The 13,096-nt window shown below is 41.1% G+C and overlaps 1 protein-coding gene across 5 annotated transcripts in view; it reads left to right on the top strand.

The window, feature by feature from the left end:
- The window catches only part of XYLT1 (xylosyltransferase 1), a 207,851-nt gene that overhangs the window by 169,203 nt on the left and 25,552 nt on the right, over window positions 1-13,096 (top strand). For 3 of the 5 annotated variants that reach the window (XM_064461806.1, XM_064461804.1, XM_064461808.1), the window contains 3 exons: window positions 7,386-7,602; window positions 9,702-9,878; window positions 11,880-12,142. In XM_064461806.1, coding sequence (XP_064317876.1) covers window positions 7,386-7,602; window positions 9,702-9,878; window positions 11,880-12,142 — 657 coding nt within the window. The remainder of the gene's footprint in view (window positions 1-7,385; window positions 7,603-9,701; window positions 9,879-11,879; window positions 12,143-13,096) is intronic. The other 2 variants (XM_064461807.1, XM_064461805.1) reach the window with 1 other exon arrangement.

Genomic DNA, 13,096 nt, shown 5'->3' with positions numbered 1-13,096 from the left:
AAGCACAGTGGAAACACCCTGTGAGATGCTGTTGTGGTGACACCTGGCTGTGCTCTGCGCGGTGTGGTGTGTCACTTTGCATTGCCTGCGGGGTCTGCAGCAGCTGTGGTCTGCTGGCCATGGTGGAAGCAGTACCGTGTGCTTTAGCTGCTCCAGCAGCAGCATCGTGTAGATGAGGTGGGTTCAAGCTTAGCTGCTTAGGCCCAGCAGCATTCCCAGGTCGGAGACTGCTCAGTCATATGGGCATTGGGAAGAAGAGGAGGTGAGAGGACAAGAAATCTTCTAGAGAAGACATTTATTGGAGACAAATAGATGGCAGAATGTCAGGTTCCATATCATTGAGCCTCTCTGTGGTGAATTCATGCTACATCTCTGCATACTATCATTTTTCTCTGTTTTTGCTTACTTTTTATATAAAAAGAAACAAAATCACTTGAGTTGTGGCCTTCCTGATCATGAGAGGAAGGTATTACATTTTTATCCTTGTAAAAACTGTTTCAGTGTTTCTTAAAAGATGTCGTAAGTGAAGAGTAGTGGAAAGAAACCCACAGGGAAGTCTTTGGAAGTCCCTCCCAAGCCTTGTACTCATGAGGGACTGTATGGAACTGTTCTCAAAACAAGACAATTCCTAGTAGAGTCATTAGTGGAAAAAATAGACTCTGCAAGTTTTCTACAACAATTTTAGAGGGTTGTTGGGGTTTTTTTTGATACTTGAAGAGTTTGCTCCCTGACCTGCAACACTGAAATATTGAGAAGCATTAAGGCTTTTTAAGACTTCCTCTGAAGGAGAGATTTCCAGAAGATGGAAAGTAAGATTTTTTGAAGCCGGTGGAAGTTAATGCTTAGGAAAAGGTGGGTGAGAAGAATGAATTGTGAGGAATTTCTTCTAAACATAATGCAAAGATGTGGTATGACTAAAGCATTAAATGGATATACTGAGAAAATTACATCTGAAAGAAGCAGAAACAAATTATGTAGAGTATGAGGCACCTATTGTAAAGCTTGAAAAATCTAATCATGTCCATATAGAGATGGAATAATGACCAGATAAAATGTGTGTATTCAACAGCATCTCGTGTGGAATACCCTAAATGCCATGGATGTTTGGTTTCCATAAAGATGCCTTTGATTGAGAAGGGCCATGTTTAACATAGTATTTCAAGGTAGACTTGTAACTTGAAAGAGCCAGTCAAAATACTGTCCCATTTTTGCTATGCTGTAAATAATCTATACTTTATATTGTCCAGCAATTTGTGGCAGTAGACCAGTTGTCTGTCCCAGATTTACTTACACACTGAGTTTAAGACTGTTTAAACATACATTGGAAACAACTGTGGTAACTGCTTGGTTTTGTGGTGACTTGCAGGCCAGCTCCTACAGACCCACAGAAACTGCAGGAACAAATGTCATTAACTCAGTGCTGATTTATTTTTCGTGGCCATGTCACCTGTGTTTTCTGCTCTGAATTCAATCCCTGTCCTCGCCAAGGGGCACCTGGTGATCCCACGATGCAGGGTGAGCCACGCTTCCATTCACACACCAGCCATGCTCTGCTGCTCCACGAGGTCTGGTGCCCTCCTCTGTTGTAGGGCGTGTAGAGCTGCGAATGACAAACACTAATCGTATTTTAAAAGTAAGGTTTCCCTATGCTCCTTGTTAACTTCTGAGCATATAGCACAGTGGGCAAAGCTACTAAAAGCATTTCAATTTATGTGCTTACTTACAGGTCTGGCTTCTGCATGTGAAATAAACCCAATCTCACTATAGCAAATCCAGTCAAGAGAGTTCTTTATGATATTGTTGATGTTTGTGCATTTGCATTAAAGTTTAGGGGACTGTTAGGATAGTACTGTGTTTTATAATATTTTCTTCAGAGTAAGGGAATTAAAGAAAGCTAAGTTTGCTTTCAACCTTATGATATTGCATTCAGGATGCTGCAGTTTAAACACATTTGAAACCAGGTTACAATTTTACTTTCTCCTTCTCTTTTCTTCATTTTTATCTATACTAAGAGGATTTTTCATAGCCTTTTGAAACAGCAGGAATTGTGCATTCTGCGCTTTCTGCGTGCGGCCTGTCATACTGGGGAGGAAATCTTCCTCATCTTGACAGTCTAAGTAGGTGCGATTTCTTTTTGACATTTTTCCCCTTTTCAAGTTTCAACTCCATTTTGGGAGTGGGGGGTCAGCCCTGGAGGCCTTCAGCATGACAGAAAGAGGTCTTGGGAAACATGCTGCCAGATCATATCTTTAGAACAGATGTTTGCTGGTACAGTATAGACACTGCTTAAATAGCCACTTGTGAGTTATTTCAGATTTTTTAAATACTGTCTAACTCTTCATAGAATGGAGTTACTCACGGAAATGGGGTGAAGGCAAGCTTGTGTTGTAAGCAACTGGAAATTCATCGCATATCCAGTGGAGGCCAGGATTTCTGGCCTGCAGCGGACAGGGAATGAAACTGCGCTATGCAGGTTTGGGTTTTATGAACTTGCTTATTACAAAGAATTATTCAGTAACTGGTTTATGGAGATATATTGTAGCCTAGAGATTGCTCACAGATTACTTGTTGCAACTGTTGAACTCAAGATTGTCAAATTACTCTTCTGTGCTTTCTACTTGGTCACCTAAATTGCAAGTTACTGTTTTATGCTTCCCAACTGACTGACTCTGGTAAGTGTTTCCAAGGTGGCTGTACAAACACTGCTGGCAAGAGCCTCTCATATTTCTCATCCATAAAAATATTTACTTGACTTTTCCCACCGAAATTGGCTGACTTCTTCAAATTTCTGTCTAAAGAGAGTTAAAAGAGGAGAACGTAGTGTCAAAGCAATATGCAGAGTTTGTCCACGTACATTAAGGAGAACATGGATGTGGTGCTAGTGGAGCTCCAAGCTCTGCAGATCCTTGCTTTGGTATTGGCTTTCGACTTGGGATGAATTGTTTTGCTGATGTATTGTTAACTTTTATTCATAGTTCATATTCTTGTAAAGTGAGTAATGATGATGAGGTCCTGGTAGGTGCACCTGGTTAACAGTGAAATGTCGATAGGAGGTTTTCTAGGCAAGAGTTCAGAAACAGGAAACATACAGGAAGAAACCTTTTAAACCTTAACAAATGTATTCTTTCCAGACAAAAACCCTTTAGTGATGAGTTACTGATAAGTAACGTTTAGCAATCTGATAGCCTTTAATGCTTAAGAAAGTTTTATTCATTCCTTGACTTTGGAAAACAGAAGCAGCAAACTCTCTGTCTTACATACTGCATGAGTGTGAGCATTCAGGAGCAGGCATCTCTCAGAGTTGCTGTGGTATGCTGCAGTGTCACTTGCAGAAAACTATCCAAAAGGGTGATGTTTGATTGTGATATTTTTGCTGATATTAAGTAACTGTGCAACAATATTTATTAGTAGTCAAAACACATCATAAGAAGAGCTGAGCTATGTGTTTATGTTCGTGTTTTAGGAGTGTGTGCTAAACATCTTATAAATGCTTTATGTGTTACACAATGCTAGAGTCTCATCTGAAATGCATTAATAAATATTTAAATACACTATGAAATAAGAGGGATTCCCTAAGCTGGATTGCAATCATGAGCTTCTGGACAGTTAACTATCTATACTCAGTGTGATAGACCACGTGTTGCAGACAGTAGGTTTTTTTAACAAAGTATAAAAATAACCATCTGGAACCATGTAAACCCTGAGGCTGCATCCGCACATAGTGAGGGCACAAACATGACCTTTCACCTGTGTAGTTGCCTGATTGCTGAGCTCAGTTGGCAAGGCACATTCATATTATGCTATGCTTGCTGCTTACTTGCAAATGCAATCCAGGCTCCTCCAAATTGGAGGCTCTTTAGGAAGAGCTAAAATTGATTAATGGTAAGCATAAAATGTCTTAGATGGAGTGTTCCATGCAATAAGGTAAAATGACACGCTTTTTAATAACCCTAGTCTTATTTTATTTTCTCCTGGTTGACCCTCTTTTCTTATCATCATTATTTTCCTCCTGTTGTTTGTCTTAGATCAGGCGAAAGGTCAGGTGTCTTCATCTGATGGCAATCTCTGTTGTATTTGGCTAACGATACCTTGGTGCAATTGTATGTCATTATCCTAGCAAGCACATTTGCGCTTGTCAGAGGTGTGCCAGTCTTGCCTGAAGTTCAGGGTGCCAGGAAGCACCTGAATTTTTCCAAATTTACTAAGATTAATGAAATGCTGTACTAATCCAGTTTTTCTACTTCAGTTTGGGAGTTGTCTGCTAGATGTCCTGTAAAACCCAAGAGAGAAAGACCTGAGGGAAAAAAATCACCATTTTTTGCATTTCATTGCTCTCTGAAGCTTAGCATGCCCTCATAAAAGACACTGTTTTGGTATTACATTGAGTATAACCAGAAACTAATGAAATACAGAAATACAGCATAAGACTAAAACAAATCAGTAAGGTCATGCTTTTGCCCTCCATCTTCTTATCTTTCTTTTCAGCAATGGCTGCTTGCAAGCATTGTTGGATGGCTAGTCAAGAATCTTTATGAACTGTTTGTAATGTTTAAGGGTTTTTGATTTCTTGAAAAGGCCTACGTGGCATACAAACTGTACCTTTCCCTTTCCCTCAGGCAATATCCAATATGCTTAGAGTAACTTCTTGCCTCCCTGAGTGCCAAAATTGCTATTGCTGGAGTAGCTAGGAGCACCAGTCATCCTAGAAGATAGTCTGGAGGAGAAAGAAAGCCTCATATACCTTTTCCACTTTAGTTGCAGTTCAGCTCTCTGTGTGCCAGCAGTGCAGCCTAGGCTTGCTAGGGTAACCCACTGCCTCCTCCAAAGGCAGGATCATTCAACTTCTAGCAGATCTGAAATATACTTGGTCCACTTGTCTCCCAAGGACCATAAACAGAGGGCAAGCAATGGCCCAATGGAGAACTGTGTCTTCAGAGCCCCTTGTATAAATTATTGCATTATAGATAAAAGGAAATTATTTGCTATGAATATATGTGTTATTCTGTTCAGGTGTAATGACTGTGTGTGAAGCAGGCCCAGTAAGGTGAACCTTCTCAGAAATGCCTTCTTATTCGGTTGTTACTGGTATTTAAAACATGATATGATGTTTCTAGGAACATTTCAAGAAGCATTAGCAAAAGGGCCATCTCTTTGCAGGTCTCCAAAGGCATTGCTGCTCTTCTTCAGCTGGGTTACGCTGCCTTGCTGGAGGATAATGTTTGGAAAGTACATTTAGTTTTCTTCTAATAACCTTGTTGCATAGGATGTAAGGACTGAGAGTTGTTGTGAAAACACTCCGAGAATGCTCCCAAGAATTGTCTTATTTCACTCCATGTGCTGAGATTTGCTGTTCGAAGCCATTAGCTCAAAAAGTCATAGAACTGTGTATGTATGCAAAAAAGGAGCTTGTCAACTGTTTTGGAAAATGTGAGCCTAGATCTGCTGGCACCTTCTCATCCTGAGTGTGGCCATACTCTTCTATTACCAATTTCAGGCAATGAGGCTGAAGCTGTGCAACTGAGCTTTCTGGTATTCGTTAACTGTAAGCCCTGTCATGTAATATAGGCTGAGGGAGTTTGTAAGTAGAGGGGTTTTTGAAATGGGCAGGTGGGGTTTTTTGTTTGGGGGGTTCTATTGTGGTCAAAGAAACTTCTATTTGAAAATGAGAATGAAGGGTGATAGATTGGTAGAGATAGCAGTTGAAATAAATGATTTCATGGAAAAGAACTTACATTCCTATTTAAATATGGTCGATAAAATTCTATTATTTTCTTAAAATAATTAACTCAAATGAGCATTTAGTTTTGAGGGAAATAAATAAATTACCAAACTTTCAGGCACATTAATATTTGATTTGGAGATAACTGCATAAATATTGAATTTGAAGATTACATTCCAGAGCACTGCATTAAAATTGAAAGGCTTTTCTATTATCCTTCATAATGGAACATGAAATTAGAAACTTGTTCATGGAAGGAAAATTTCTCCACTCTCATCTACACATTTTCTGCACTGTTGTGTTAACAGAGGAGCTCTCCTTCTCATACTGTGAGAAGAGACATAGCTATCAGTAGGACATAGACCCTGAAGCCATTTACGGTCCTTTTGAAAATTAATATGCACCATTTCGTAATTGTGTCTCAGTTCTTTGATTGGTATAGAACAAAACTTTAACCACGGAGCTAGGCTACAGGGTTAACACTCACATCTACAGATGCAGGAGTCCAGAAGGCTTTGGAGGTGTTCCTTAACTTTCATTTCTTTTCCCCTTCCTTCAGTTGTGTGTGTTTGAGGACCACTAAAATGTCTTCTTGACCTCCTAATCCTAAAACTTTTCTAAGAAACCTGGTGTAGCTCTATGTTGTTCAGGAAGGAAACACAGGTCTTACGGTGTCCTCCTCACTGTAGGTGTGGCAGCCCTTGCTAGCCTGCAGTGCTTACATCCAGTGAGGTCTGTGGTCTTTTGGATGTTAGTTACTGTAATGGTCTGGTTAGCTAGCATTTATTATTGCTCAGAACATGTGGGGTTTATTCAACACAGCAACACACCATTATTAACAGCGCTCGGTCCCCCTTGCAAAGCCATGTGGTAATTCATGGCTGCTCTGCTTCCCTATCTGGGAAGTAATTCTGAAAATGGAATAAAATAGAAACCTGGATCAGACAGTCTCAAAACATGTCTGGGCATCCGGTCCAAAGTGTTTTCAAACATAGATTGATTTTTCAACTATTTTTCTTCTTATATTGGTCTCAGATAATTCATTTCCATAACTATACAGTTTTGCAGTTGCTCCTCTTATTCATGGTTCAGCAATAAGAAAACATTGTTCCCCATAGACTTGAAAATGGAGCAAACATACTCATTCTACGCGGAAGAGCAATGCAACTGTGTTTCTTCCCAATTAACTATACCCCAACAGAGAAATTTGTGGAATAATAGCATCGGAGAAAATTGGTCATTTTACCTTTATGTATGGTTTGCTGTCTTTCAAAACCTGTGTATTTATTTAGAGACAGAAGCCTATCACATAGATTATGTTTCGTTCTTGTTCGTGTTATGGTTATTCTGCAGTGGTTTGTTAGGAGTTAATGAACATTAGGGATTTTCATGCCATACAACTCTAACTTGCACAGTTCTGTCTTAGGGCAGCATAAGGTGTAAATGATGTTTAAAAGCAATCTGTTGATCTTTACCCCTGTAACTGAATGTATAACTGATTAATCATTTATTAAACCTCTCTACATTATTTATGAGTAGAACAGAAATATAAACAAGTGACTTTTTTATCCTTTTTTGTTTGAGAACGTAGCTTCTTTCTTTATAGAGCTAGTCATGATAACAAAATACAAATTAACTTCTAATAGCTGCTTTTGTATTCCCTCAGATTTATCAGAAAACAAGGACTGGATCGGCTTTTCCTGGAATGCGATACCCACATGTGGCGTCTGGGAGACAGGAAGATCCCAGAAGGAATCACAGTCGATGGAGGGTCAGACTGGTTTCTCCTGAACAGGAAGTTTGTGGAGTATGTCACTTTTTCTAATGATGATCTAGTAACAAAGATGAAGAGGTTTTACTCTTACACGTTGCTTCCTGCTGAGGTAAGTAAATTCAAAGCAATCCTCTCTGTGTTCAAAACTGCAACATTTACACTTGTCCAAAAGATCACCAAAGTCAGAGTGGCTTTCACCTGATTTTGTTGGGCTTTGGATCATCCCACAGTGGATAATGAGAATTTTACTCCCATGACAAGTAAGTCCTTTAGAGTTAGAAGAAATTTTGCAGTTGTTTAGTTGCTTTGTTTGTTTGTGGGACTTTTTTGCAAGGAGTTGCTTTGTTTTATACTTCTAAGCCTATTAATCTATTACTGAACAACCAAAAGTCCAGCTGCCCTTTGCTTGCCTTTGAAGGCCATTAGAGATGGCGAGTTGTCTTCAAAAGTAGCTTTCCTTGCTATTATCCAACCCTTTTCTTTAAAAATAAAAACACTACAAACAAAGGTTTATTGTTCTGTTCAAAACTCAGCTAGAAGGCATAGTCACAAATCATTTAGATCACTCAGAAATCACTCTGGCTTCAAGTGATGCAGAAGGGGAGTGCACACCAGGATGGGTTTTCATGTAGCGTGCAGCAGTGTGTCAGGGAGACATGCGTTATCTACAAAGAGAGCACAGAGCCTGGCAGGTTGTCAGGCTGTGCTACACCTGCCTCAGCAGGTACATTGCTCCCCTGGCTTGTCAGGCTCCTTTCCCAGGGTATGTAGCATGCAGCCATCCCAAGAAAGACCTGATGACTGTCTTTAAAAGGATAACTTCCTTCCTCGCTAGTGGCCCCTGAACATTTTGGGAGATTGATGAGACCAGTCTTGCAAATCTAGGCTCATTAGCTTGTGGTAGAGCACAGTGATTGTCATCTTTTGATAGGGGTTTATTATTCCACATACATGTTGAATAATTCTGCTTTAATCCCGTTTCTATTAAAAATCACCTTTTCTCTCAACTCTGATAACCTGTTCATCCATTATCTAGGAGAAATTTCTGTATCATTATAAAAGGACACAGGGCAATGGGTAATTGGATAGGGTGGGGTTTTTTTTCCCTCTCGCTTGAATGAGAATGGATGCCTTTATGGGTTTAACCAAACAGTTCAAGCATAAAATCCATATTCACTGGTCTGTCATTTAACATTAAAAAGGGTAGGGGGATTATTTGGGGGCCAGCCATGCTAAAGTGATGCTGGGTATTTATAGGTCTTATCATTGCTGATTTTAAAGAGAAGTCACTGCTCCAAAAATGATCTCTTACAGGGCAAATTTTTATCATATTCCATAGCTTCTTTCTACAAGATTTTCTTTGTGCAGTACATAGCTGGTTTCTGAAAATCACCCTGCCTTCTCTGACCTGTTAACCTGCTGTATCAGTCCCCTTACACATGATTTATATAACAGCTGATATTACGATGATATAATTAGGACAGCCCAATAGGAATTCCTTGCTGCCTTGAGTCAGCAAATAAAGACTTACGATTTCAGATGTAATTGCAGGAGGCAGAATGTCCTTCTGGTGCCTGGGGTGAACTGTATGTTTCAGAACAAGGCCATTCAACTAGCAATGCCTTTCGGAATGCTGAAGATAGACACACCGACAGAAGAGGTGTCTGAGACTGTATTTTTTTTCGTAGTAACCAGGGTGATGGTGAAGGTTTGAGAATTTTCTTAGGAAGCAATTTGAGATATATCATTAACACATTGCTCAGGAAAATAGTCCTAAATCTGTTAGACCAGAGAGTAACTTACAGAAGAGAAATAACGTGAATTTCTTAGAATTGCTCATACAGCTGAAATAAAAATAAAACCATTACTGGTAGTGGTACCTTTCCTGGAGTCCTTTGGACTCCCGATGCCCAAAGCTGGTCACTGAAAAAGTACAATTACTCTGTGCCAGGTAGTTGTAACAAGGCCTCAACTGTATGTTATTACAGTTTGCCTGGGTCTGTAGCGTGTTGTGATTTTTTTAATGCTCTATGGAATGTGTACATGTAGAGTGCTTTTAATATATGGCAGAAAAACAGAGCTTGTTAATTCTGTCATTTTGAAAGAAAATAAGTCACCTGCATTAGCTACAGGCCCATGGGCTGAAGTGAAGGTGAAAATGGAAGTCTGAGGAGCTGAATGTACTGATCTCCTCTGTCTTTCTTGCAGTCATTCTTTCACACTGTTCTGGAAAATAGCCCGTACTGTGACACCATGGTGGACAACAACTTGCGCATCACAAACTGGAACCGTAAACTCGGTTGCAAGTGTCAGTACAAGCACATTGTTGACTGGTGTGGTTGTTCACCTAATGACTTCAAACCAGCAGACTTCCACCGATTCCAGGTAACAAGCGGTCTTTTCTCTGATACCCACAAAGAAGATCTTCACTCTATGCTGGGGTGCAGAGAGCTGTCTGGCTGCACGGCTGCAGCAGGGAGTGGGAAGGGAAGCTTTTACCTCATCAAGCAAGGTGGAGAAAGGTGTGAGGAAGCTCTGCTCTTAATTTCAGGAGAATAAAAGATTGAAAGATTGGTTCTCCTGTGTTTTGGCCCTTGAGACTTACTGCTGCTTGGCAAGGTCACAAAGCAGCTCTTTGGACTACTCCTCATTGCTAGATCTGCTGTGCTAGAAAGGAGGGAAGCTTGACACAGCTCTCACTGTACCAATATTACTTGGTAACTCTTGCAAATTTATTGCAAAGGGTTTTTTCCAAAGTTCCAGCTCAGATGCTTTCATGATTTCATGAAGCTCCTGGCTTTCACTGTTAAGCAGTGTTTTTCATCTTTGAAAAAAGCTTAAAAGATGACTAGAGTGCCTGCTAGAGGCTTACATAGCACAAGACAAATCAATTTTCATGATAATATTTGTCAATGTGATTACATTTAAGTTTATCTCATGGTTTTGGGGGCCAGAGTCATGAGGTTTCAATCACCCAGGCTTGGCAGGACTGCCTTAAAAAGTTTAATTGGTTACTTTATGATACAGTTTCCTCAAGGCAGACATGAGAGCAAATCCTTGTGCTCAAGGGTGCCCTCGGTCTCAAAACTGTATCTGGCCTATGTATCTTCTATTAAGAATGAACAACTACTTATTTCAAGGTCACCAGATTTGCAATTCCATCCCTGCAGCTCCTCAGAGTTCCTTGCATAAAGCATGTTTGTTCAGGCTTTGTGTGGGATGGGGAATGTGTTACCCTACAGCACAAAAATGATGACTGCACTGAAACAGAGATCTTTTCTTTATTGTAATATGCTGCCTACCAGGCGCGGTTGAAGTCAGTGACACAGGCACTCACAAAAAGAGCAAATGAGACTTTATCTAAGAGTAGCTCTGCTGTCCCAAACACCAGTCCCAGGGAAGTCTCCAGCACAGAATAAATGGCAAGTCTTAAAAAACTCCTGCCAGTCTGCAGAGGCTGACCTGTTCCAGGCTGGGAAAAATCCCACAACGACATTTCAGAAAGCAATGAGGTAAACTGAGCGGCAAGGGAAAGTTCAAAATTAGAATAGATGTAAAGGCAACTTCTGACACTTGCCTGACAAGAGAGCCTCTCAGATGAACATATGGCACTAGAAGGCTTGCTCACAGTTCCCACAGAGGCACAAAGCAAGCTGCAGAGGAGGACATCAGAGAGCCCACAGCATGCACCATCTCATAGTAAAACTGAGCATCCACAACAGAATTTTTCAACCATCTGGGGCACTTCTGAACTCCTCAGCTCCTCAGAACCCATGCTCAAATATGAGCAAGGCAGAACAAAGGCTTTTTAAAAGCTAATGGTAGTTGTGTAGCATAAAAACTAGTAAGGTACCCAAGACTCTGTCAAGTGTAGAGCAAAGAACCCGTATGGGACCGGTCAGAAGCTGAGAAACCTCAGCCACAGATGGCACCTCTCGCAGAGTCCTCTTAACACACCATAGCAGCAAATCCATACATGCAAAATGCTGCTTTGCCTCTTCTGAGCTCCTGTGCCACAGGATGCTTTGCTCCCAGCCTAACCGCTAGAAACACATGCCAGTGCTGCACCATCTCCAGGCTAACACGGCAGTTTAGAGAGTGTTCCCCACCCCTCCAGCACTGGGAGAGCCTTCCAGAGCAAGGCAGCAGGGCGTGGCTGTTGGTACAAAGGGATTGGCACACCTACATTTTCGTTGAGTAATTATGTAGTGTTTATCTGAATCTTAATGACACTCTTAATGACAAATGGTTACAAAGGTGTCCTTTTAAGTCACCTTTGCCCATGGGGAGAACCAGTTCATGTCATCAACTCCAACCCATTGCTTAGGACAAAGTGTCATCACTGAAAATGGGAACTCACTCCAATGTCTTTTCCTTTCACCACAGCAGACAGCGAGGCCAACTTTCTTTGCCCGCAAATTTGAAGCTATAGTGAATCAAGAGATAATTGGCCAGTTGGACTACTACTTGTATGGCAACTACCCATCTGGCACACCCGGCCTCCGGTCATACTGGGAGAACGTGTATGATGAGCCTGACGGTGTGCACACCCTCAGCGATGTCGCCCTCACCATGTACCATGCATTCTCCCGCTTGGGCCTGCGGAGAGCCGAGACTTCGTTCCATGCTGCTGGAGACAACAGCTGCCGGTTAGTCTGAGTCTGTCTTTCCTTTTCTGGGTGTTTCGGGGGACACAGACTGGACTGCTGAGTACAGGCAGAGGTTCATCTACTTGGCTGTGGTGGCTGGAGCATACTGTCACAAACAGGGCCAGGCAGCTGCAAGTATGCAGCACTTATTTCCAGGAGTATTTATGCCCATAATAAAGCATTGGTTATTCAGGCTTGACATTATGTGACCTGTTTGCCGCACTTTGAAGGAGCTCCTCTCCAGCCTTATGAAGACTGACAGGATCCAGTTGGACGGTGCTACCCCCACTGCTGCTTTTTTGATTAATTTCAGCAAGTGTATTATACCCGCAGCTCCTAAAGCCTCCGTGTGATTGCAGCAGAGGTTATGTTCACCTCTATTATGCTTACCAAAAGCAGAGGACAGGATTTCAGAATTAATCTGAACACAGGCAGGTTAACGGTCCTTGCTTGTTCGTTCCCCTGGGTGCATACATGGGGTACAGAGAACTAGTTGCTTGAGCTCTATTTGCTTGCTTGGTACAGCTGTCTGTGCCAAAAGTATTGCAAGTATTAGCATCAAATAAATAAAATATATGTATGCATAAATATATATATAGTGAGAGAGCAAATAAAGGTCCATATTGTTTAAAAGCAACCCCCCCCACCCCGTACTCTAGATTCCTTTTTCAGCTATAAGCCTAGCAAAGAAGAATTCGGTCTAAAAGAGATTTGAAGGAAGAATTCCTGGAGTTAGACTTGAACAGAAAAAGCTCTCTTCATGATAGATGTCTGCTGCCTGCAGACACATCTGAAGCTGTTTACATTCAAAGCAGAGAGGGTTCATCTCTCTTAAAGTCTTACATTACAATCTCTTAATTCCTTCTTCAGAATGTATTTTTTGGACCCTGCCTTTTTTTATCCTAATAGAAAACACATATAGCATAAGTCAGCAAATACTGAAGACACTCCTTG

This window comes from Phalacrocorax carbo, chromosome 10 (assembly GCF_963921805.1).
Source record: "Phalacrocorax carbo chromosome 10, bPhaCar2.1, whole genome shotgun sequence".
Lineage (NCBI taxonomy): Eukaryota > Metazoa > Chordata > Aves > Suliformes > Phalacrocoracidae > Phalacrocorax > Phalacrocorax carbo.
Note: the sequence above shows the minus strand (reverse complement) of the source record. Positions and strands in the feature narration are given on the sequence as shown.